Source organism: Zootoca vivipara, chromosome 14 (assembly GCF_963506605.1).
Source record: "Zootoca vivipara chromosome 14, rZooViv1.1, whole genome shotgun sequence".
Classification (NCBI taxonomy): Eukaryota; Metazoa; Chordata; class Lepidosauria; order Squamata; family Lacertidae; genus Zootoca; species Zootoca vivipara.
In genome coordinates, this window is record NC_083289.1 from 46,826,959 (window position 1) to 46,848,831 (window position 21,873).

General features: G+C 46.1%; 1 protein-coding gene across 1 annotated transcript; it reads left to right on the forward strand.

Annotated features, from left to right (window-relative positions):
- The first annotated feature begins 704 nt into the window (after positions 1-704).
- LOC118092942 (calcium-binding and coiled-coil domain-containing protein 2-like) lies at positions 705-6,369 on the forward strand. The gene is made up of 2 exons (XM_035131622.2): positions 705-874; positions 5,457-6,369. The coding sequence occupies exons 1-2, from the start codon at positions 705-707 to the stop codon at positions 6,367-6,369; spliced, it is 1,083 nt and encodes a 360-aa protein (XP_034987513.2).
- Positions 6,370-21,873: the final 15,504 nt, after the last annotated feature.

The window sequence follows — 21,873 nt, forward strand, 5'->3', positions numbered from 1 at the left end:
TTAAAGCAGTACCATACCACTTTGAACAGCCATGGCTTCCCACAAAGAACCCTGGGAAGCGTAGTTTATTAAAGGATGCCGAGAGTTATTTGGAGACTCCTGTTTGAAGACACTCGATCTCAGGACGCAAGGGAGAAACGTGCTAAGAGGAAGGCACGCTTGGCAAATCCACACCGTTATCAACTCCCGCCCGGAAACCAATGTCCCCACTGTGGAAGGACGTGTGGATCCAGAATTGGCCTCCACAGTCGCTTACAGACCCATTGTTAAAACCGTGTTTATGGAAGACAGTCTTACTCAGATACGAGTGATCGCAGAAGAAGAAGAAGAAGAAGAAGAAGAAGAAGAAGAAGAAGAAGAAGAAGAAGAAGAAGAAGAAGAAGAAGAAGAAGAAGAAGAAGAAGAAGAAGAAGACAATTCCCAAAGTTCCCTGGGAAGAAGTATTGACTGCTAAACCACTGTGGAAATTGTAATTCTGAGGGGGGGGGGAGAGGAGTCTCCTGTCAACTCTCAGCAGCGCCATCTGAAGGATATCTGGTGCCCTGGCGCTATGGTTCAAATATCCCTTTGGCGCCCCCCCCCCCAACATTCAAAGATCCTTCCGGCGCGCGCGCGCACACACACCGTTTCACCTTTTTATAGCGGGGAAGAGGCGAAGGCTCCAGGGCTCGCCCTCAGCGGCCGGCCACCTCCTGACAGCCGTCATGCGCCGTCATGCCCTGAAGGCCCCTCCGGGCAGGCAGCACTCCGATGGGACAGAGGCTCCGGGCACCGCTCGGTATGGCAGAGGCGGGCGAGGGCAGCAAGCTGATGCAGGGAGGTGCCGCATCCGGCCTCTGCTGCGCGGCTGCTGTGGGCGCAGCGTGGCTGTCTGGTGGGCGCAGTGTGGTGCCCCCTGGTGGCCCGGCGCCCTGGCATATTGCGCCACCCAGCCTTGCCTTAGGGCTGGCACTGACTCTCAGCACCGTTTAATCAATCAGGCATGGAGAACCTTAGTTCCAGGGGTTAAATGGTGGTCCTCAGGACCCCTCACCAGCCCTGCTTCATATTCCCCTTGAGTGCTTTATTCCTAGCTGGAGTATATTGTTACATTTACATAATACCTCTTGCTTGCCTGAATGGAAGATAGAGACATGTTCTCACTGTGCGTGTGCAGAAACCACTGACTTTTGGTGTGGCTAAATTGTAGCCTACTTTACAGTCCCATACCCTCCAAACTTTCTCTGGTGGAAATAGGGGCATCCCATCATCATTTTATTATTTATACCCCACCCATTGGACTGGGTTGCCCCAGCCACTCTGGGTGGCTTCCAACATATATAAAAACATAATCAAACCCTCCATACCCTCCATCATTTCTCTGAGGAAAATAGGGACACCCTAAGAAAAAGCGGAACATTCCAGGATCAAATCAGAAACGGGGATGACTTCTCTAAATCAGGGACGTCCCTGGAAAATAGGGACACTTGGAGGATTTGCAGTCTCATTTGTTGCTGCGCCTACTTCTGCCTCTGTCCTAATCTAGAGTCACAATTGTTGCTCCACCCACTTCCTCCCCTGGCTCCACCCACCGCTGGTATGAGGCCCATAGAAACTTTCCCACAACAGAAAACAGTACTTGGGTGGGAAATCGTTCCCCACTCCTGACATCAAAGCTACTGACAAATTCCACAAGTATAGCAATTGTTATCCAGTGATTAAGCTTTGTTCCTTTCACAGGAACTTAGATCGGCATTCTGGTTAAAATAATTTCCGATGGGTTCTGCACAGGGCCGGATTTAGGTTTGATGAGGCCCTAAGCTACTGAAGGTAATGGGGCCCTTTATATGTCCAGCTGTCCTTTGTCAACAAATTGCCGGTGTGTTTTTTTTTTGAATATATTCTATATGACAATTTATGGACCTAATAGGTATCTAAAGTGATTTGCACATGCAGAATGTTTTGTTGTTTAGTCAATTAGTCGTGTCCGACTCTTCGTGACCCCTGGACCAGAGCACGCCAGGCACTCCTGTCTTCCACTGCCTCCTGGAGTTTCATCAAATTCATGTTGGTCACTTCTATAACACTGTCCAACCATCTCGCCATCTGTCATCTCCTTCTCCTTGTGCCCTCAATCTTACCAAACATAAGTACTCTATATATAGAAATGAGCAAACCAGTGATATTTGAGGGAGCAGGCTAGCAGGCGGGGCCCATGACTTACATCAAAGGAGCCTACACAACACAAACCACTGTTGCTGTATGTAGGTTTTATTTTGTTTTTTATCTTATATTTTGGAAATGTACATCCAGTTTTGTTTCCTTTACATTTTTTTTGGGGGGGGGGCAAGAGAGTGGGGCCCTAAGCTATAGCTTGTTTAGCTTATACATAATTCCAGCACTGGTTCTACAAAATGAACCCATTTTCATAAATTAGGTTCATGGTGTCCCTGAGCGAGATGCATGGTTCCAAGCAAGCAGGTGCCAAACTATTTGTTGCACAGCTGTAGGGAATAATATAATAATAATAATAATAATAATAATAATAATAATAATAATAATAATAATAAATTATTCATACCCCGCCCATCTGGCTGGGTTTCCCCACCACTCTGGGTGGCTTCCAATAGAAAAATAAAACACAGTTATCTATTAAAATAAAAAAAATCCTTCAGTAGCACCTTAAAGACCAACTAAGTTTTTATTTTGGTATCAGCTTTCGGGTGCATGCACACTTCGTCAGATACACTGAAACAGAATCCACCAGACCCTTATGTATATTTAGAGGGTGGGGGGTGGGAATGGGTGATGGGCTGATAGGAGTGGTAAGCCTGTTGATGGCTGTTAATGACTGCTGATGACTGCAATTGGTCCTGCGGGGGGGGGGGAGCAAGGGCTGTGGCGCTAAAGAAAGCTAGATCATGCATAATGAGATAAGAATCCAATGTCTTTATTCAGACCTGGTCTCTCCATAGTTTTAAGCTTGGTAATAAGTTGCAGTTCAGCAACTTCTCTTTCTAGTCTGTTTCTGAAAATTGTCTGTAATAAAACAGCTGCTTTGAGATCTTGTATAGAATCTCCTGGGAAATTGAAGTGTTCTCCTACTGGTTTCTCTGTCTTGTGGTTCCTGATGTCAGATTTATGTCCATTTATCCTTTGGCGTAGGGTTTGGCCTGTTTGTCCAATATAGAGAGCTGAAGGGCACTGTTGGCATTTACCACTCTATCAGCCCATCACCCATCCCCCCCACCCTCTGAATATACATAAGGGTCTGGTGGATTCTGTTTCAGTGTATCTGACGAAGTGTGCATGCACACGAAAGCTCATACCAAAATAAAAACTTAGTTGGTCTTTAAGGTGCTACTGAAGGAATTTTTTTTTTATTTTGCTTCGACTCAGACCAACACGGCTACCCACCTGTAACTAGTAATCTATTAAACATTAAAAGCCTCCCTAAACAGGGGTGCCTTCAGATGTCTTCTAAAAGCCCACCCACGGCTAGTGACCCTGTTATGGTTTCCCATTCTGCCCACTGCAAAACCCCCACCAGCATCTGATACCTGATGCGGCCACTTCTCCACATTCATGGTGGGGTTACCTTTGGTCTCTTAAAAATCCACCCTTGTGGAAGGATCCTGCAGCTCAGTGGCAGAGCTTCCACTTTACATGCAGGAAATCCCAGCTTCAATCCAGGGTGTCTCCAGGTAGGGCTAGGGGAGACCTCTGCCTAAAGCCCTGGAGATCCCCTGCAAGTAAGTGTATACAATGCAGAGCTAGACTGACCAATGGTGTGACTGCAGGTAAGCTAAAATAAGCTCCCCATGTTCCATTTTCGTCAGCTACCACCTTGGCATTCTAATGATGGAACCAGAAGATCTGCAGAAGTTCTGGTGTTGTTTTGTTAATATTCTCAGGCTGCCATGGTGATGAAGTTCTTAACAAAGGGGTCTTCATCATAGCAGGAGGAGGAGGTGCAGGTTAGTCGACATCCCAGGCTGACTTATTTTTTTTTGGGGGGGGGTTAAAGCATCTTGACAGTTCTTTTCTCTCTCGCTCTTGTTATTCAAAGCCACCAAGGCTTTATCAAGGGAGCCCAGATGCATCAAATTTATCTAGTTCAAGATCGGGTCTCCCACAGTTGCCAACCAGGTGCCTCTGGGAAGCCCAAAAGCACTACATGAGCCCAAAGAGCTCTCTCCTGCTTCTGATGTCAAGAGACTGGTATTCAGATATATGCTGCCTTTGATAAAGGAGGTAACGTAGCTTCCATCATTAGTAGACACTAATAAAAAAATTCCTTCAGTAGCACCTTAAAGACCAACTAAGTTTTTATTTTGGTATGAGCTTTCATGTGCATGATGAAGTGTGCATGCACACGAAAGCTCATACCAAAATAAAAACTTAGTTGGTCTTTAAGGTGCTACTGAAGGATTTTTTTTTATTTTGTTTCGACTCAGACCAACACGGCTGTTGTTGTTTAGTTGTTTAGTCGTGTCCGACTCTTCGTGACCCCATGGACCATAGCACACCAGGCACTCCTGTCTTGCACTGCCTCCCACAGTTTGGTCAGACTCGTGTTCGTAGCTTTGAGAACACTGTCCAACCATCTCGTCCTCTGTCATCCCCTTCTCCTGGTTCCCTCAATCTTTCCCAACATCAGGGTCTTTTCCAAGGATTCTTCTCTTCTCATGAGGTGGCCAAAGTATTGGAGCCTCAGCTTCAGGATCTGTCCTTCCAGTGAGCACTCAGGGCTGATTTCCTTAAGAATGGATAGGTTTGATCTTCTTGCAGTCCATGGGACTCTCAAGAGTCTCCTCCAGCACCATAATTCAAAAGCATCCATTCTTCAGCGATCAGCCTTCTTTATGGTCCAGCTCTCACTTCCATACATCACTACTGGGAACACGGCTACCTACCTGTAATTAGTAGACACTGACAGCTTCATCCTCCATGGACCTCTCTAATCTCATTTTTCATAGAATTGTAGAGTTGTAGGGTTGGAAGGGACCCAGCAGCCTTTTCTCACAGTGGCCAGCAACAGGAAGGTCCAACAATACATTGTGCACCAGCCCCTAACATTGACTTCCCCAGCCACGATCTTTCCTCCTGAAATGGCTCATTTTGAGAAGGTCCTGCATTTGAAGTGGTGAACCAAACTCTGGGGTGATGGCTGCACAAATGGACCCTGGGACTCATCAGGGTCTGAGATTGGAGATCCTCAATCACTCCCCGCCTAGTGTGAACTGGGGCTGGTGGTGGGGTCCTCCTCCGCAACCAAGATTCCAGTTTCCAAGCTGGAAGGTAAGGTTCCTTGTGGTGACTCGGTCTCCTCCGAGTTTGTATTCTCTGAGTCAGGCTCTGGAGTTGGCAGTTTTCTGACTTTGTCAGTGGGCAATGCAACCTCCCCTTCTATGCCACTCATGTATTTCACTCATGTATTTCACTTCTATGTCACTCATGTATTTCTCTGTACACAGCTGTGATCAGATGGAGAACAGAGAGAAACAGTTGGATGTCACTCTTAACTGTGCAGATTATCTGGAAGGCAAGAGCAATGACATTTCTCCAAAGCGGGAGAGCTGGCACCATATGAATGCCACCCCCAGATCCTTGAAGCACCAGTTTGTATATCGCCAACTGAGAGAGCAGAAAAATGCACTGCAAGAGGAAATCAGGATATTCTGGAAGAAATGCAAACGCCTGCAAATGGAGATCCAGACTTTCCGAGAAGACAACAAAACCAAGGCTCTGTGGGAGGAGATCCATGCCTTCAAGAAGAAGAACAAGGGCTTCATGGATGAGATCAAGAACTTCTTAGAGGAGAGCAAGGTTTTCATGGCTGAGATCAAGGCCTTCCAGACCAAAAAGAAGGAAATTCAGGACCAGGTGAAGACCTTTCAGGAGAAGATTGAGACACTCCAGCAGAGGATCAAGACAACAGAAGAGGAGATTGTTACCTTGGAGGAAAGGAACGAATCGTTCCGAGATGCTGTCAAAGCCTTCCAGATTAAGAACAAGGAGTTCCAGGAAGCCAACAAAGGCATGCGTGAGAAAAACAAAGCCCTCCAGGAGAAGATAGAAGCCATTGAAGAGAAGAACAATGCCTTCTGGAAGGAATGCAAGGCATTTTGGAAGAAGGACAAAACCTTCTGGGAAGAGGACATGGCCATCTCCAAAGACAAAATGGCCCTCTGGGATGAGTATATAGCTTTGAGGGATAATGACCAAGACCTCCAGGAAGAAAAAGCGGTCATCTGGGACATGGTGGAAGCTCTCTGGGATATGAAGTACTCCATATGGAAAGAGGTAAATGGGTTTCCGGAAGAACCGCAACCTGAGTTGGAGGTGGAAGTTCTCGACAATGGTGCCGATGGAGACCTGGCGAAATAAAAGAGGTGTGAATTAGCGCAGTGATCTGGTTAGCACCACCTTAAAGACTCCTATACATTGATGTACAAACACCACGGCTCCTTTGTCATCAAGACCTTTCAATAAAATCTTGATGGAATTTCAAGGTGATGTTACTTTGGTACATTGCTGGGGAGGTGGGCGGGTTCACACCCGACATACACACCAGCAGATGATGTGGACCGGCAGCCTGGCAAACCTGGTGTGGCACATTTAATTTATAATTCACATCTTCGTAAAAATATAGAAAGGCAGAGGACAACATATAAGGGTAAAATGAACAGGAGATCCATTAAAAAATCATTAGAAACTTCAATAAATACGTTCAGTCTGGCTTTGGTGAATAAACACCGATAGGTAGATACAGACAAATTCCTAAGGTATGAGGATATCTGAAAGTTGTACCCATATTGGATTCCCACCTGGAAGTAAGTCCCACTGAGTTCTGTGGAGCATGCTCCCAGTAGGGATAGCGAAGGAACTTGATTTTGTTTGCATTTTCAATGAGAAATTACCTAAATTAGCAGTCCGTGAGCCAAGGTGCGAACTGAAACACAGCCACCTTTCCAAACCCATGCTTCTCTGAATTTTCCAATGCAGTTCTCCTGCCAAAACAATGTGTACACAATTGATATATTGGAGGAAAGCATGTAGAAGGTTGCACATACCCATGCGAAGAATAAACAAAAAATGCATTATATTGGGAGGGGGGGAATGCATACAAGGAAAAATGTGGGTATCTGTCAAAACTGCATCCAAGGATGTTTCTTATTAGAGAATCTTGGAAATCTAAAGTTGGAAGGGACCCCCAGGAATTCAACCCCCTTGAAATGCAGGAATCATAGCTAAGTAATCCCTGGCATGTGGCCACCAGAACTCTATTTAAAACCTCCTACGGAGTGAATTTTAAGAACGGGGGGGGGGGGATGAGAAACCTGGAGAAGTGAAATGGACAGATTTGAATGGGATGCCTGCAGCCTAACCATTCCTTCTTCCAAGCCCTCTCCCCCCCTCCCTTCTTTCCCTGCAACATTTTCATGGACTCTGAGCACATCCTGCTGACACTGAAATTTGAGTGCCTTGGTGGGGACGTGACCATGAACAGATCACCTGGGGACTGAGGAGTTTGGCCTTGCTTCAGTTCCCAGCTCCTTTGACTGTCACCTTGACTGATTTTTCTTTTTTTGTACTGTGCCCACAACTGAAAGGAAGTAAGAGGCTAAAGAGCGCCCGAATGCTGAATCTCAGCAGAAAAGACAGCAAAGGACTGTGCATGTGTGCATGTGTGCACATGTGTGCCCTCACATGTTTGCAGTTCATCCAGACTGCATAGAACCAAATAGAATGCAAAATTAAATAGGGGATGCTGCTTACGCTATGTATGGGGGGAGAGGAGTGAGTTTGGGCTCCGATCTGCATGCAAACCCAGTGACTCTGCAGTCCTTAACTCAACCCATAAAGCAAAACACACCTATCTTTTGAAATTTGCACCTCTTTGAATTTTAGGACACAGTCTTCCAACAACAACAAAAACTGCATACCGGGGGAAAAACCACAGGACTTATTCCAGGACAGGCCGTTGATCCATCTAGCTCAGCGCTGTCTGCACTGACTGGCAGCATGCTGCACTCCATGGGTTCAGGCAGGGTGTCTTCTCCTAGCCCTACCTGGAGATCATAGAATCATAGAATCATAGAGTTGGAAGAGACCACAAGGGCCATCCAGCCCAACCCCCTGCCAAGCAGGAAACACTATCAAAGCATTCTTGACATATGCCTGTCAAGCCTCTGCTTAAAGACCTCCAAAGAAGGAGACTCCACCACACTCCTTGGTAGCAGATTCCACTGCCGAACAGCTCTTACTGTCAGGAAGTTCTTCCTAATGTTTAGGTGGAATCTTCTTTCTTGAAGTTTGAATCCATTGTTCCATGTCCACTTCTCTGGAGCAGCAGAAAACAACCTTTCTCCCTCCTCTACATGACATCCTTTTATATATTTGAACATGGCTATCATATCACCCCTTAACCTTCTCTTCTCCAGGCTAAACATACCCAGCTCCCTAAGCCATTCCTCATAAGGCATCGTTTCCAGGCCTTTGACCATTTTGGTTGCCCTCTTCTGGACACGTTCCAGCTTGTCAGTATCCTTCTTGAACTGATGCCAAGGATTGAACCTGGGGCTTTCTTCATGCAGAGCAAATGCTCTTATAAATGAACTGTGGCCTTTCCGCTGTTGCCATCCATATCCTCCAACATGCTGAGAGGGCAAATCAGGACACCCGCACCGCGCCACCAACGCCCACCCTCTGACACCACCACCACCACAAAAAGAGACATAGAGCAGCCCCCTGATCCAGCGTTGCCTTCATCTGCAGCCAGGAAAGAAGCCCTCATTTGCTCCCCACTTCCGATTACCATGCAGCATCACCAGATCTGCCAATAGCGACCTGCTAGGGGTGGAAACTGGTTGCAAACAGGAAAGAAACTTTCCCCCCGCCCACCCAGGAAGGGCCTCGGGCAGCACATCTCTTCCACTAGCGAACAGAGGTCTCCTCCCCTGCCCCTGCCAACCAATTGACAGCCACTGTCCACCAACCACTGCCTTATCTTTGCCACTTCCTGCCATGGCACCCTGAGGCCACCTTAGCTCATGTACACTGGGTGGGTGTACAAGTGCCAACAGTGGGTCTTTGTCTTTGTGTCTTTGTGTCTTTGTGTCTTTGTGTCTTTGTGTCTTTGTGTCTTTGTCTTTGTCTTTGTCTTTGTCTTTGTCTTTGTCTTTGTCTTTGTCTTTGTCTTTGTCTTCGTCTCTCCCAGGGGCTGATAGGAGTTGTAGTAGAGGAGAAGGGCGCCATCTAGTCCAATTCCCTGCAGTGCAGAAGGAGGCGACTGGGAGCCTGCCCAGAAATACACTGAAGTAATTCCCTCTGGTGACATATGGCCCAGAAAGTATCATCTGTGGTAGGGAAGTCATTTTTGGGAGGAAACCAAAGCTCTTTTATACCAAATCAGACAAACAGCTTCACATTGATCAGCAGTGCCTCTCTAGGATTACAGATACGGAACCTTCCTAGTCCGGCCCAGATCTTATTTATTTATTTTATTTTATTTGTTAAATCCGTGTACCACCTTTCATCCGTAGATCTCAGGGTAGTTCGCAACATAAAATTGCCAATACATAACAAAACGCAAACAACGCAATAAAAATAAAGAACAAAAACAAATCAATAACCTCCCCTCCCACAACACATTTAAAAGGGCACTGGAAAAGGAACGTTTTCACCTGGCACCTAAAGGTCCATAATAAAGGCACCAGCTGAACCTCCTTGGGGAGCCACTGCAGAAAAGGCCCGTTCTTGTGTTGCCATGCACCAGATTTCTCATTGAAGAGGCAGAGGTAAGTTCATATGAGGAGAGGCAGTCCTTGAGGTATTATGTCCCGGAGCCATTTAAGACTTTATAGGCCAAAACTAGCACTATGAATAGAGCCTGAAAACTTATTTGCAGCCAGTGCAATTGGTCTAGGATTGGTGTAATATGTTAAAACTGTCTTGCCCCGGGGTGAGCAACCTGGCTGCTGAATTCCACACCAGCTGGAGTTTCCAATCCATCTTCTGAGGCAGCCCTACGTATAATGCCTTGCAGTAATCCAGTCTAGAGGTTACCAGAGCATAGGCACCAGTAGTTAGGCTGTCCCTGTCTAGATAGGATACCAAAAAAAAGAGAGGCAACACGTCGACCAATTCCAGTGGGCGAAATATAACTGTTTTTATCTTTATAAACTATAACGACGTGCGAGACAGTGATCCAAGGTGATCATACTGTTTCAGTTTGAATTTCTTCGGTTTTTTAACCACAAAAAATAAATCAAATAAATATATATCATTAATTATGTCATACGTTATATTAAGGCCAATGGCCAACATGAACACAAGTCTATACAGTCCATAATATCTTAACATTGAAAAAATACAGAAAAATACAAAAATAAAACATACCTTAGTGTTTGTATATAATCTGCGGAACAGGTGTCATGCACATATGTAACCCCCGCTGTCTAGATAGGGGCACAGCTGAAACTGATGGAAGGAACTCCATCAGCTCCCAGCAGAGTGGCTGGGGAAACCCAGCCAGATGGGCGGGGTATATATATTATTATTGTTATTGTGTAGCCTTATCAGCTACTAAGGGTCCTTTAAGTTGCGCCCAGGCAAGGACAGAGATAGCCAATAATGACACCGGGGGTTGAATCCAGAGAAAGAGTTTAATTCTTAATTAATTAAGAGAGACTTGGTGGTTAAGCCTCATGACAAGAGTAAAGAAACACAAATTACAAAGCTTCTTATACACTTCTTGGGCTCCTTTCCCCCTCCTCTGTAAATGTGCGCATGCAAGGGGGTCACAAGTATATATCAAATCAAATCAAATATGTTTATTCGGCTGTACGCCCATCATAAAACACAACACAACAAAACAAATCAAATAAAAACCACAGACTCATACAAACCACAGATAATATAACACAATTCACAGCTCACGAGGACAAATATTAACAATTCAAAAAACATATCTTGAAGGTTTAAGATTAAGATTAAAAATTTAGGCGCCTAACTAAAATCAATATCTGATGTCATTAAAAAAAAAATTCTTATAACTATCAATAATCAGCTAACATTCCATTCCGTCTCTTGTACGAGAGGACGGCTGTTAGGAATTTAGCAACCTGTAGAGTGATATAAGGGTCCACATCTTGAAGAACCCAGGCTAGCTGAAGGTCAACTGGATTATCAGCCATAGGCTGGATTATGGAGTTTAATATACTAGCACGAGCCGAACTGTACATAGGGCAGATAAACATAACATGGTGTAAAGATTCAGTTGATTTCATTTCGCAAGCACACATTGAAGAGACTTGGCCCTTAGTAAATCTATGTCTCAGCACATTAGTTGGAAAAACATTGAACCTAGCTTTAAGGAAGGCATATCGATGAGACGCGGCCGTAAGCGTTGTTAAGTAGGATGGAGTACGGTAAATAGGGGTTATGCCGATATTTAACGGTGAGCAGACTCCCCCGCCAGCTAGACAATTTTGGTATAGCTCCGCATCATCCAACCTTTGGTTTATACACCTTTTTGCTGCATTTAAATCCAGTTTGAGCAATTCAGAGGGAGAGATCTCATAGGACAACAATTTGGCATGGATTTTTCCGGTCCACAAATTTGTGAAGTCATCCCGCCACATGCATTGAATAAGATAGTGGTTCGGGAGTTTATGCCATAGGGATATCCAGTAAATCAAAACTCGCCTCCATAAGACTAACTCAACTGAAGGTGTCTTCATTTCTAAACGAATAGCAGCATTACTTACGCATGTTGGTAATTTTAAGAGTCGACGTAAGAATTGGCTTTGAAGCGACTCTAAAGGTGAGAGATTTGCAAAAGCAGCCCATAAAGGGGCAGCATAGGCCATTGTAGCCAACACTTTAATGCTATACACTTTCAAGGCCGCAGGGATGAATAGGGCCCCCTCAGAAAAGAAAAAACGGAGGAGGGAGTGCGATAGGGCTTTTGTCTTGTTTTGAAGGTATTCAACATGCGCTTTCCACCCTAAATTATACTGAAAATAAATTCCTAAATATTTAAATTTATGTACTTGTTCGATTTTCGTACCCTCCAGTTTCCATGAATAAAGTTTACGACTCCTTGAAAATATCAGTACTTTGGACTTGGTGTGGTTGATAGACAGATGATTAAGAGAGCAATAAGTTGCAAAAATCTTTAGTGCCCTCCTTAAACCCACTCTGGAGTAAGAGAGTAGCACCGCATCATCTGCATAGAGAAGTAATGGACAACGATAATCAGCTATTCGAGGGGCATGGATAAATTTTTGTGAGTCGGCTAATGGGTTCCTCATATCACTGATAAATAAGTTAAAAAGAAGTGGCGCTAAGATACAGCCCTGGCGTACTCCCTTATTTACTGGCACTGGGTTTGTTAGGTCGCCAGCAAGGGTTAATCTCACCCTGGCCACAGACCCGGCATGAAGTTGGGAGATAAGCCACAGAAGTCTTCTATCTATACCCCAACGGGCAAGTTTATCCCATAGTAATTTCCTCGGGATACTATCAAACGCAGCTTTCAAATCTATGAAAGCTGCGCAAAGTTGGCCCCGTCGAGGTCTGTAAATGTGCGCATGCAAGGGGGTCACAAGTATATATATGGATCTTCCTGTGTCCAGTCCTGTGCATAAACACATGCTGACTCATGCTGCCCCGGTAGCATCTTCCAGCAGCCTTGAGTGCCTGTTCTCTGTGCGTCAGACTGATAGCGTGATAGCGTCAGACAAGACAGTCATCCGGCCTTGATAGCTTAGCAGGGCATTCTGTCTGGCTTTCCCTTTGGCACACAGAGAGGCAAATAGAGCAATTGGGGGGTTGGGGGTGTGGCTAAGCCATGCACTCAGAATTATACAATTATACAATGCAGACTATATGATCAGACTTAGCTCAATAACACAATTGGCAAATCTCTCCCTTCAATTGTTATTACTACTACTACTGCTACAGTGGTACCTCAGGTTACAAACACCTCAGGTTACAAACACTTCGGGTTACAGACTCTGCTAACCCGGAAGTACAGTGGTACCTCGACATCTGAATGACTTGACTTTCGAATGTTTCAGCTTATGGAGTCGACAACCCCGGAAGTCTTTTCGCTGCATGCGCATTCTGCACCTGCGCAGAAGCGGCGTGCGCGGTCCACACATGTGCAGAATGGGCACTTCAACAACCGAAGACTTCGACTTACGAAGAGCACCATGGAACGGATCGTCTTCGTAAGCCGAGGTACCACTGTAGTACCACCTTGGGTTGAGAACTTTGCCCCAGGATGAGAACAGAAATCACACACTGGTGGTACAGCGACAGCAGGAGGCCTCATTAGCTAAAGTGGTACCTCAGGCAGTGGTGGATGAACCCTGTCCGGCACCCGGGGCGGGCCGAGGGGCGGGGTGAACTGCCTGGTGGCACACGCGCGATGCCCATATGGAGTGCGCATATGTGGCATCCCGTATACATGAGAAGTACAGTTGCCGTGCGAGAGGCAGCCTGTACAGATGCCCGTATGGACGGTGCGTGAGAGCGACAACCAGTACGGACGCCGTGTGAGCGGCACCCATACTGACTGCATGCGCCCTCAGCCGCTGTACAGCTGGGGGGAGGCAGGGGCCATCTTGTCACCCCCCCAGTGGCACCTGGGACGGACCTCCACCTCCACCCCCCACTTCATATGCCCCTGGTGTTGGGTTAAGAATGGTTTCAGGTTAAGAACGCACCTCTGGAACAAATTAAGGTTGTAACCAAAGGTACCACTGTATTATTATTATTATTATTATTATTATTATTATTATTACACAGCAATAGCATAGGATCTAGAGGTACCTCTAAGCTGTTCATTTCTTCAGTAGCACCTTAAAGACCAACTAAGTTTTTATTTTGGTATGAGCTTTCGTGTGCATGCACACTTCTTCTTCAGATATCTGAAGAAGTGTGCATGCACACGAAAGCTCATACCAAAATAAAAACTTAGTTGGTCTTTAAGGTGCTACTGAAGGAATTTTTTTTATTTTACTTCGATCCAGATCAACACGGCTACCTACCTGTAACCTGTTCATTTCTGACCTCCTTGTGGCATGTCTGCTTAGCTTCAGAGGGTTGAGCTGCAATACCATTTGAAAAACCACCGCAAATAGCAGGAATCTCTGCTTTTCTGATGACATCACCTGAGGTGGACTTGGGAATCCTGTCTGGAAAATATGTTACAGGTAGGTAGCTGTGTTGGTCTGACGCAGTCAAAACAAAATAAAAAAATCCTTCCAGTAGCACCTTAGAGACCAACTAAGTTTGTCATAGGTATGAGCTTTAGTGTGCATGCACACTTATCTGAAGAATATGTGACATGGTGCAGCCAGTATCTGTCTGTGAAAATTTCCCAGCAGTCCACAGTTTATGGAAAGAACTCCTGCCAAATGAAAACATCCAATGTGGACCTCGGATGACTGCAACACCATTGCACCAAGAGTGCATGCGCGCGAAAGCTCATACCAATTACAACCTTAGTTGGTCTCTAAGGTGCTACTGCAAGGAATTTTTTTTATATATACCATTGCTCCAAGACTACCTCATAGCTCATGGTCTGATTGTCCAACAACAGGTGCATTAACTGTTCCTCAGCCCAAGATAGCTGTTAAAAATAGACCTGGCATGCACTGCTTCAGAATGTATTCAGCATCCTTACTAACAGTGTCTAGGAATCTGACCAGATTACAAATGACTCCCATTGACCCAAAACGGCAAAATTAATAAGCCTACTAAAGCAACGTACTATCTGGAGAGGAGTTTTTAAATTTTTCAAAGAGAAAACATATGCCAGCCACTCCCAGAATAAAAACCTGCCAACTCTTCCTGATCGAAGTTGTATGTGTATGTGTATTCGTTGCGTGCCAAGGCAACTGTTATGTACTGAGCTGAATCCTAGAACAATAGGATTCAGAAACAGCGGGAGCTACCCAATCCAACTCCAGGTGGAAGTGAATCCGCAACCTGATTGGCCTGCTGGAGCAGCCAATCAGGCGGCTGGCAGAAGTGAATCTGCTACCTGATTGGCCTGTAGGAGCAGCCAATCAGGCTGCAGGCAGAAGTCAATCCACAATATAATTGGCCCACAGGTGTAGCCCTGAAGTAGCCAATCACGCAAGGCCCATTGTGTAAATAATGTATATAAGCAGATGGTTTTGGGAAAAGAGCCATTCTTCTTCTTCTCCTCTTCTCCTTGATGACTATGAGTTGAATAAAGAGCATGAAATTCACTCTCGACTCCGAGTACATTTCAGCAACCGAGCCACAAAGTTCCCAGGCAAACAATAAAGCACACGGACACGAAGTATTTTGGTTTATGGGTTCAAATAGGCCGCAACTTTATTGGTTACAGACGTAAGCGGTTTGGCTTAGGGGCACAGGGGTCAGCAAAGTTTTTCAGCAAATGGCTGATCCACTGTCCCTCCGACCTTGTGGGGGGCTGGACTATATTGGGGGGGGGGATAATGAACAAATCCCTATGCCCCACAAATAACCCAGAGATGCATTTTAAATAAAAGGACACATTCTACTCATGTAAAAGCACGCTGATTCCTGGACCGTCTGTGGGCTAGATTTAGAAGACAATTGGGCCAGATCTGGCCCCCGGGCCTTAGTTTGCCTACCCATGGCTTAGGCATTGGGGTAAAGCCAGGCTATATCTTGACTATATCTGAAGGGAGTCCACTTAAGGGTAAACCACTGATGGAAATAGGGGTACCCCGAGGGGTCCCTGTGGGGGCTGTGACATGGCCCTAGCCCACGTCCAGGCTTCAGACAGGATTCACACCCCAGATCCCTTTAAGTAAGGGATACCATTAGTGAGGAGGGGCAGGCGAAGGCTACAACCTCCCCTCCACCCAAGCAAAAACAGAACCCCATCAACAACGCGACTGGCATGACACAGGGAGGATGTGGCAACCCTCTGCCCCCTAAGCCGGCATAGTGTTGTGATCCAGCTGCCTGGCCCCATTGCCGCCCACCGGGAAGAGGTGAACGAAGTTGTATCATCGAAGTTGTATGGCTCCCAGAATACGAATTGCTGTTCCCACAAGAAGCATGGGTCGAAAATTCAGGACGGATAAAGCAGGTTCTCCCCAAAGGGGAGAGCATGGGTTGCGGAAAGGTTAACAAGATCTCCCAGGGTTGGGGGCGGGTCAGTTTGGATGACCTCAGGTATTGATTGGTGGGAATTGCTTTTGCTGGGGAATTTAGCATGTAATGTTGCAATTGCTTGATTGACAGCCCTGGCAGTATATAAACATGCTGAGCAGTTTGTGCATTCTCTTTGCTGCTTGCATTGAATCTCCCGCCCTCCCTCCGCTATTGTTTAGGCCCTTTGCAATTGACCTTGCGGCGCCTGTCATGGGGTCGCCTGTATTCAGGGGCCTGGTAGGAATTTTGCCACTTGGCTGATTGGCTGGTGCCAGGTGGTTTTTGCCTACTACACTGCAATGAGTCACAACTTGTAAGGTTGCAGTTAGGCATTGGTTCAAATAAAATGGACGAGGGGTACGGATTTTGGCTGGGCCTGACCCTCATGATTGCTGCTGCCTTATAGAAGTATTCCGTTAAAGAAATCCCGGGGCTCCACATGTTTGTCTGTTTATCCCCGCTAGGGGCCAGGACTGCACATGAGCCTCGGGGAGCATCTGGGGAGAGGACAAGAAGGGCTTGTGCCCCCTGCCCCGTCCTCTCTCAGGGGGTGCTTACTTACTGGCTCCCCTACTAGGCTGGAGGGAGTCAGATCTGTCCCAGGCAGGGGACAGATGGCTGGGGAACCAATGCCTAAGCAACCACTCGCATCATTTGTATTTTAATAAAGCTGTGGCCAAATTTAATGTCAAAAACCTTAAACTAAAATTGTTGTGTGTAGTGTGAGTTATTGGGGGGATGTCTTGGTACCTCGGCACACAAAACAAAACTCTCCACACAGAACAGAGTTGAACTAGGGAACTCACCCACAGAAACCATTGGCCTCTCATCGGCTGCTACGGTACCTGTGGAGTGAAAATCTCCCTTCCACCTGAAGCAGTGTCTCACCAAAGGGATCCTGACAGGTGGGAGTCACAAGAAAAAAACCAAATGTGGAATGCAGAAGGGGGAGACTGGGACCGAACCAGCCTGGGATCTCTTGGATCCCAAGCCAGCACAATCACCATGGCATGATAGCACCAGAGCTGGTTCTGGCCCAATCGGAGCAACAGCTCCAGGTTGCTGGAGCAATTTTCCTGCCCCACACCTTTAGGCCTGCCCACCATGCATGGAAAGACAATGGATGCTGTTGTGGCTTTGCCACTCTAGAAAGCTCAACCAGACTCGGGGAGTTTGGCTTGCTCCTTTAGGTTGCTCTTGAGGTGGGGTGGGGTCTCCCAGTGCCCATAGGATAGTACCAATCTCCTCTTTTGAGGGCAGGGAAACGGGGGGGGAGGGGAGAGGGGTGGTTGGGTCTGGTCTCGGGGCAGGAGATTCAACCTCCTGGGGCCCCTCCCAGCTGCCAGAGAAACCTCAGTGGCCCCTGCAGAAGATAAAATAGGGCAGGCATGTCCAACAGGTAGATCGTGATCTACCGGTAGATCATTGGATGTCTGCGGTAGATCTCTGGTAGATCATTGCTCCGCTCAAATAAGCTGAACAACTGTGGCTCCCCTAAAAAAAAAAATTCAACATTTTACCTCCTCCCTGAAAAAACTCAACAACTTTGACCCAAACCTCCCCAAAATGGACCTTCCTCCTTCCTAAAAAAAGCTCAACATCTTTGACCTGAACCCCCAAAAGGGGGTAGATCACTGCCAGTTTTTAACTCTGTGAGTAGATTGCAGTCTCTTGGGACAGGTAGGTAGCCGTGTTGGTCTGAGTTGAAGCAAAATTAAAAAACTCCTTCAGTAGCACCTTAAAGACCAACTAAGTTTTTATTTTGGTATGAGCTTTCGTGTGCATGCACACTTCGTCAGATACCTGATAGTATCTGACGAAGTGTGCATGCACACGAAAGCTCATACCAAAATAAAAACTAAGTCAGTCTCTTGGGAGTTGGCCACCCCTGAAATAGGGTGACCTGGAGGCAAATCAAAAGAATGCTTTCATCCAAAGGGTGATACATGCCCCTGAAATAGAGAGCAAAATGTGCAACAGCTCCAGAGGTGGCACTTGCTAAAGGAACATCGTAAAACAACAAAACAAAACACAGACCAGAATGTGGAGAGGGGGAGGTGAAAAGAGTGAAGCGAACAGGGCTTGCAATATGTTACCTGAGCCAGTGAGGGGTGGCAGACAGAAACTCTCTTCCTCTCCTGCTGATTCCTTCTTGAGAAGCCACTTGTCATCCTCTAGAGTGGTTCCTCAGGCTTTACTTCCGCCTTTCCTGCTTCTTCCAGTTAGCTCCGGGCCTTCCTTTACTTAGCCCCATGACTGCATAGTGACCACATGTAAACTTGTACTCACAATCGCTTTGCTTGGCAGGAGTAGTAAACCTGACGGCTCTTCGTTCTTTCAGCCACCAGTCTCACCGGACTACTTGTTTCTGCCCTTGACTGCAATATATGCACAATTCAAAGTGTTGGTGCTGACCTTTAAAGCCCTAAATGGCCTCGGCCCAGTATACCTGAAGGAGCGTCTCCACGCCCATCGTTCTGCCCAGACACTGAGATCCAGCGCTGAGAGCCTTCTGGCGGTTCCCTCGTTGCGAGAAGCCAAGTTACAGGGAACCAGGCAGAGGGCCTTCTCGGTAGTGGCACCCGCCCTGTGGAACGCCCTCCCACCAGATGTCAAAAAGAAAAATAACTACCAGACTTTTAGAGGACATCTGAAGGCAGCCCTGTTTAGGGAAGCTTTTAATCTTTAAGAAATTAGTGTATTCTAATATTTCTGTTGGAAGCCGCCCAGAGTGGCTGGGGAAACCCAGCCAGATGGGTGGGGTATAAATAATAATAATAAATTATTATTATTAGGTATAAATAATAAATTATTATTATTATTATTATTATTATTATTATTATTATTATTATTAAGATCCAACCAAACGTACTTCTACCTTCCCTTCTGCCCTGCTGTTCACAGAGCAATATTCTTTATTTGGCTTTTCATCCACCTTCCACCCTTCATTTTATGAGCTTAAATTAGAGCAGTGTTTCAGAATGTATAGCTTCCTTAGCTGCTGGGGTCTTTACCGCTGTTTTTATTTATTTTTAACTGGCTCACTTTCTAAACAGTTCTGTACTGCTGCCATTAAATTGTTGAGTTTTATGTGAAACTACATTGTCTTTTTATGATATGTGAGCTGCCTTGCTGTGGGCATATAAATAAGTTTATAAATAATTACATACCTTGACTCGAACATATGGTCAGAGGAAGGCTACTGGTGGGTCAGACTGGGTGGGTGGAGGACTTAGCACAAAGGATCTGAGACATCCGGTGCACATTCTACACAGTGCTATTATTCTAGAAAAAGAGGAACTCACCATGAACACCATTCTCTTAGAACAGGCATCCCCAAACTGCGGCCCTCCAGATGTTTTGGCCTACAACTCACATGATCCCTAGCTAACAGGACCAGTGGTTGGGGAAGATGGGAATTGTAGTCCAAAACATCTGGAGGGCAGAAGTTTGGGGATGCCTGTCTTAGAATGTCAATGGTACCCACCTGAGAGATGCTGGGGAAAAAGCCCTGGTTCTACTTCCAAAGGCATTGTGCCTCTCAATGCTGGTTGCTGGAAATCAGTTTTTGAACAAATGGAATCAATGCTACTTTGAGAGATTTCAAATCACATGAGACCCAAATAGATTGTGTTAGAAGATTCAGGAGAGGCAAACAAAAGTGCTTCTTCATGCAGTGTATAGTTAAACTGTGGAACTCTCTTCCACAGGAGGCAGTGATGACCACCAACCTAGATGGCAATGCTCTGATTCCATGGTCCGAGATAGTAGAATCATAGAATCGTAGAGTTGGAAGAAACCACAAGGGCCATCCAGTCCAACCCCCTGCCAAGCAGGAAACACCATCAAAGCATTCTTGACATATGCCTGTCAAGCCTCTGCTTAAAGACCTCCAAAGAAGGAGACTCCACCACACTCCTTGGTAGCAAATTCCACTGCCGAACTGCTCTTACGGTCAGGAAGTTCTTCCTAATGTTGAGGTGGAATCTTCTTTCTTGTAGTTTGAATCCATTGCTCCGTGTCCGCTTCTCTGGAGCAGCAGAAAACAACCTTTCTCCCTCCACTATATGACATCCTTTTATATATTTGAACATGGCTCTATCATATCACCCCTTAACCTTCTCTTCTCCAGGCTAAACATACCCAGCTCCCTAAGCCGTTCCTCATAAGGCATCGTTTCCAGGCCTTTAGTAATGCTTCTGGATATTTGTTGCTGGAAACTGTAGGAGGGCAGACCATCCAAGTGTCCGTATTTTCCAGGGACAGCCCCAGATTTACAGAAGCTGACCCAGTTTCTGATTTGGTCCCGGAATGTCCTGCTTTTTCTTAGAACTTCCCTGTTTTCATCTGAGAAATATTGGAGTGGTGCATGCTCTGGTTATCTCCCACTTGGACTACTGCAATGTGCTCTATGTGGGGCTACCTTGAAGGTGACCAGGAAACTACAACTAATCCAGAATGTGGCAGCTAGACTGGTGACTGGGAGGGGCCGCTGAGACCATATGACACCAGTCCTAAAAGACCTACATTGGTTCCAGTACGTTTCTGAGCACAATTCAAAGTGTTGGTGTTGGCCTTTAATGCCCTAAACGGCCTCAGCCCTGTAAACCTGAAGGAGTGTTTCCACTCCCATCGTTCAGCCCAGACACTGAGGTCTAGCTGTGAGGGCCTTCTGGCAGTTTCCAGTGGCCCTGTGGAATGCATCAGATGTCAAGGAAATAAAAAACTATCTGACTTTTAGAAGACATCTGAAGGCAGCCCTGTTTAGGGAAGTTTTTCATGTTTGATGTTTTATCGTGTTTTTAATATTCTGTTGGGAGTCGCCCCGAGTGGCTGGGGAAACCCAGTCAGATGGGTGGGGTATAAATTATTATTAGTAGTATTAGTATTAGTATTATGAACATCCATATTTTCATCTGAGAAATATTGGAGAGTATGGAGTTATGCGACTCCCGAGCCAAGGAGATAATTAACTAAACTAAACAACCTTTAGAAGACATCTGAAGGCTTCCCTGTCTAGGGAAGTTTTTAAATGTTTAATGTTTCATTATGTTTTTATATATGTTGGAAGCCACCCAGAGTGGCCGGGGCAACCCAGTCAGATGGGCGAGGTATAAAAAATAAAATTATTCTTATGGAATAAAGGTAAAGGTAAAGGGACCCCTGACCATTAGGTCCAGTCGTGACTGACTCTGGGGTTGCGCGCTCATCTCGCATTATTGGCCAAGGGAGCCGGCGTACAGCTTCCAGGTCATGTGGCCAGCATGACAAAGCCGCTTCTGGCGAAGCAGAGCAGCACATGGAAACGCCGTTTAGCTTCCCGCTGTAGCGGTTCCTATTTATCTACTTGCACTTTGACGTGCTTTCGAACTGCTAGGTTGGCAGGAGCTGGGACCGAGCAACGGGAGCTCACCCCGTCACAGGGATTCGAACCGCCGACCTTCTGATCAGCAAGCCCTAGGCTCTGTGGTTTAACCCACAGCGCCACCTGGGTCCCTACCTCTTATGGAATAGGACATCCCTATTTTCATCAGGGAAATGTTGGAGGGTATGGGATGGAGGGAGTGCTCTTGTGCTTGGGTCCTGCTTGCAGGTTTCCACAGGCATCTATTCAGCCACTGTATGCATAGGATGATGAACTAGATGGGTCCTTGGTCCTTGCAGGCCAATCTTATTACCTTTTGTTGCTTACTGGGAGGG

Bases quoted from the DNA above. Each gene is read 5' to 3' on its own strand.
- LOC118092942 (XM_035131622.2), top strand. From the start codon at position 705: ATGCGCCGTCATGCCCTGAAGGCCCCTCCGGGCAGGCAGCACTCCGAT. The intron at 875-5,456 runs GTGGGCGCAGTG...CTCTGTACACAG, and splicing joins GGGCGCAGCGTGGCTGTCTG to CTGTGATCAGATGGAGAACA.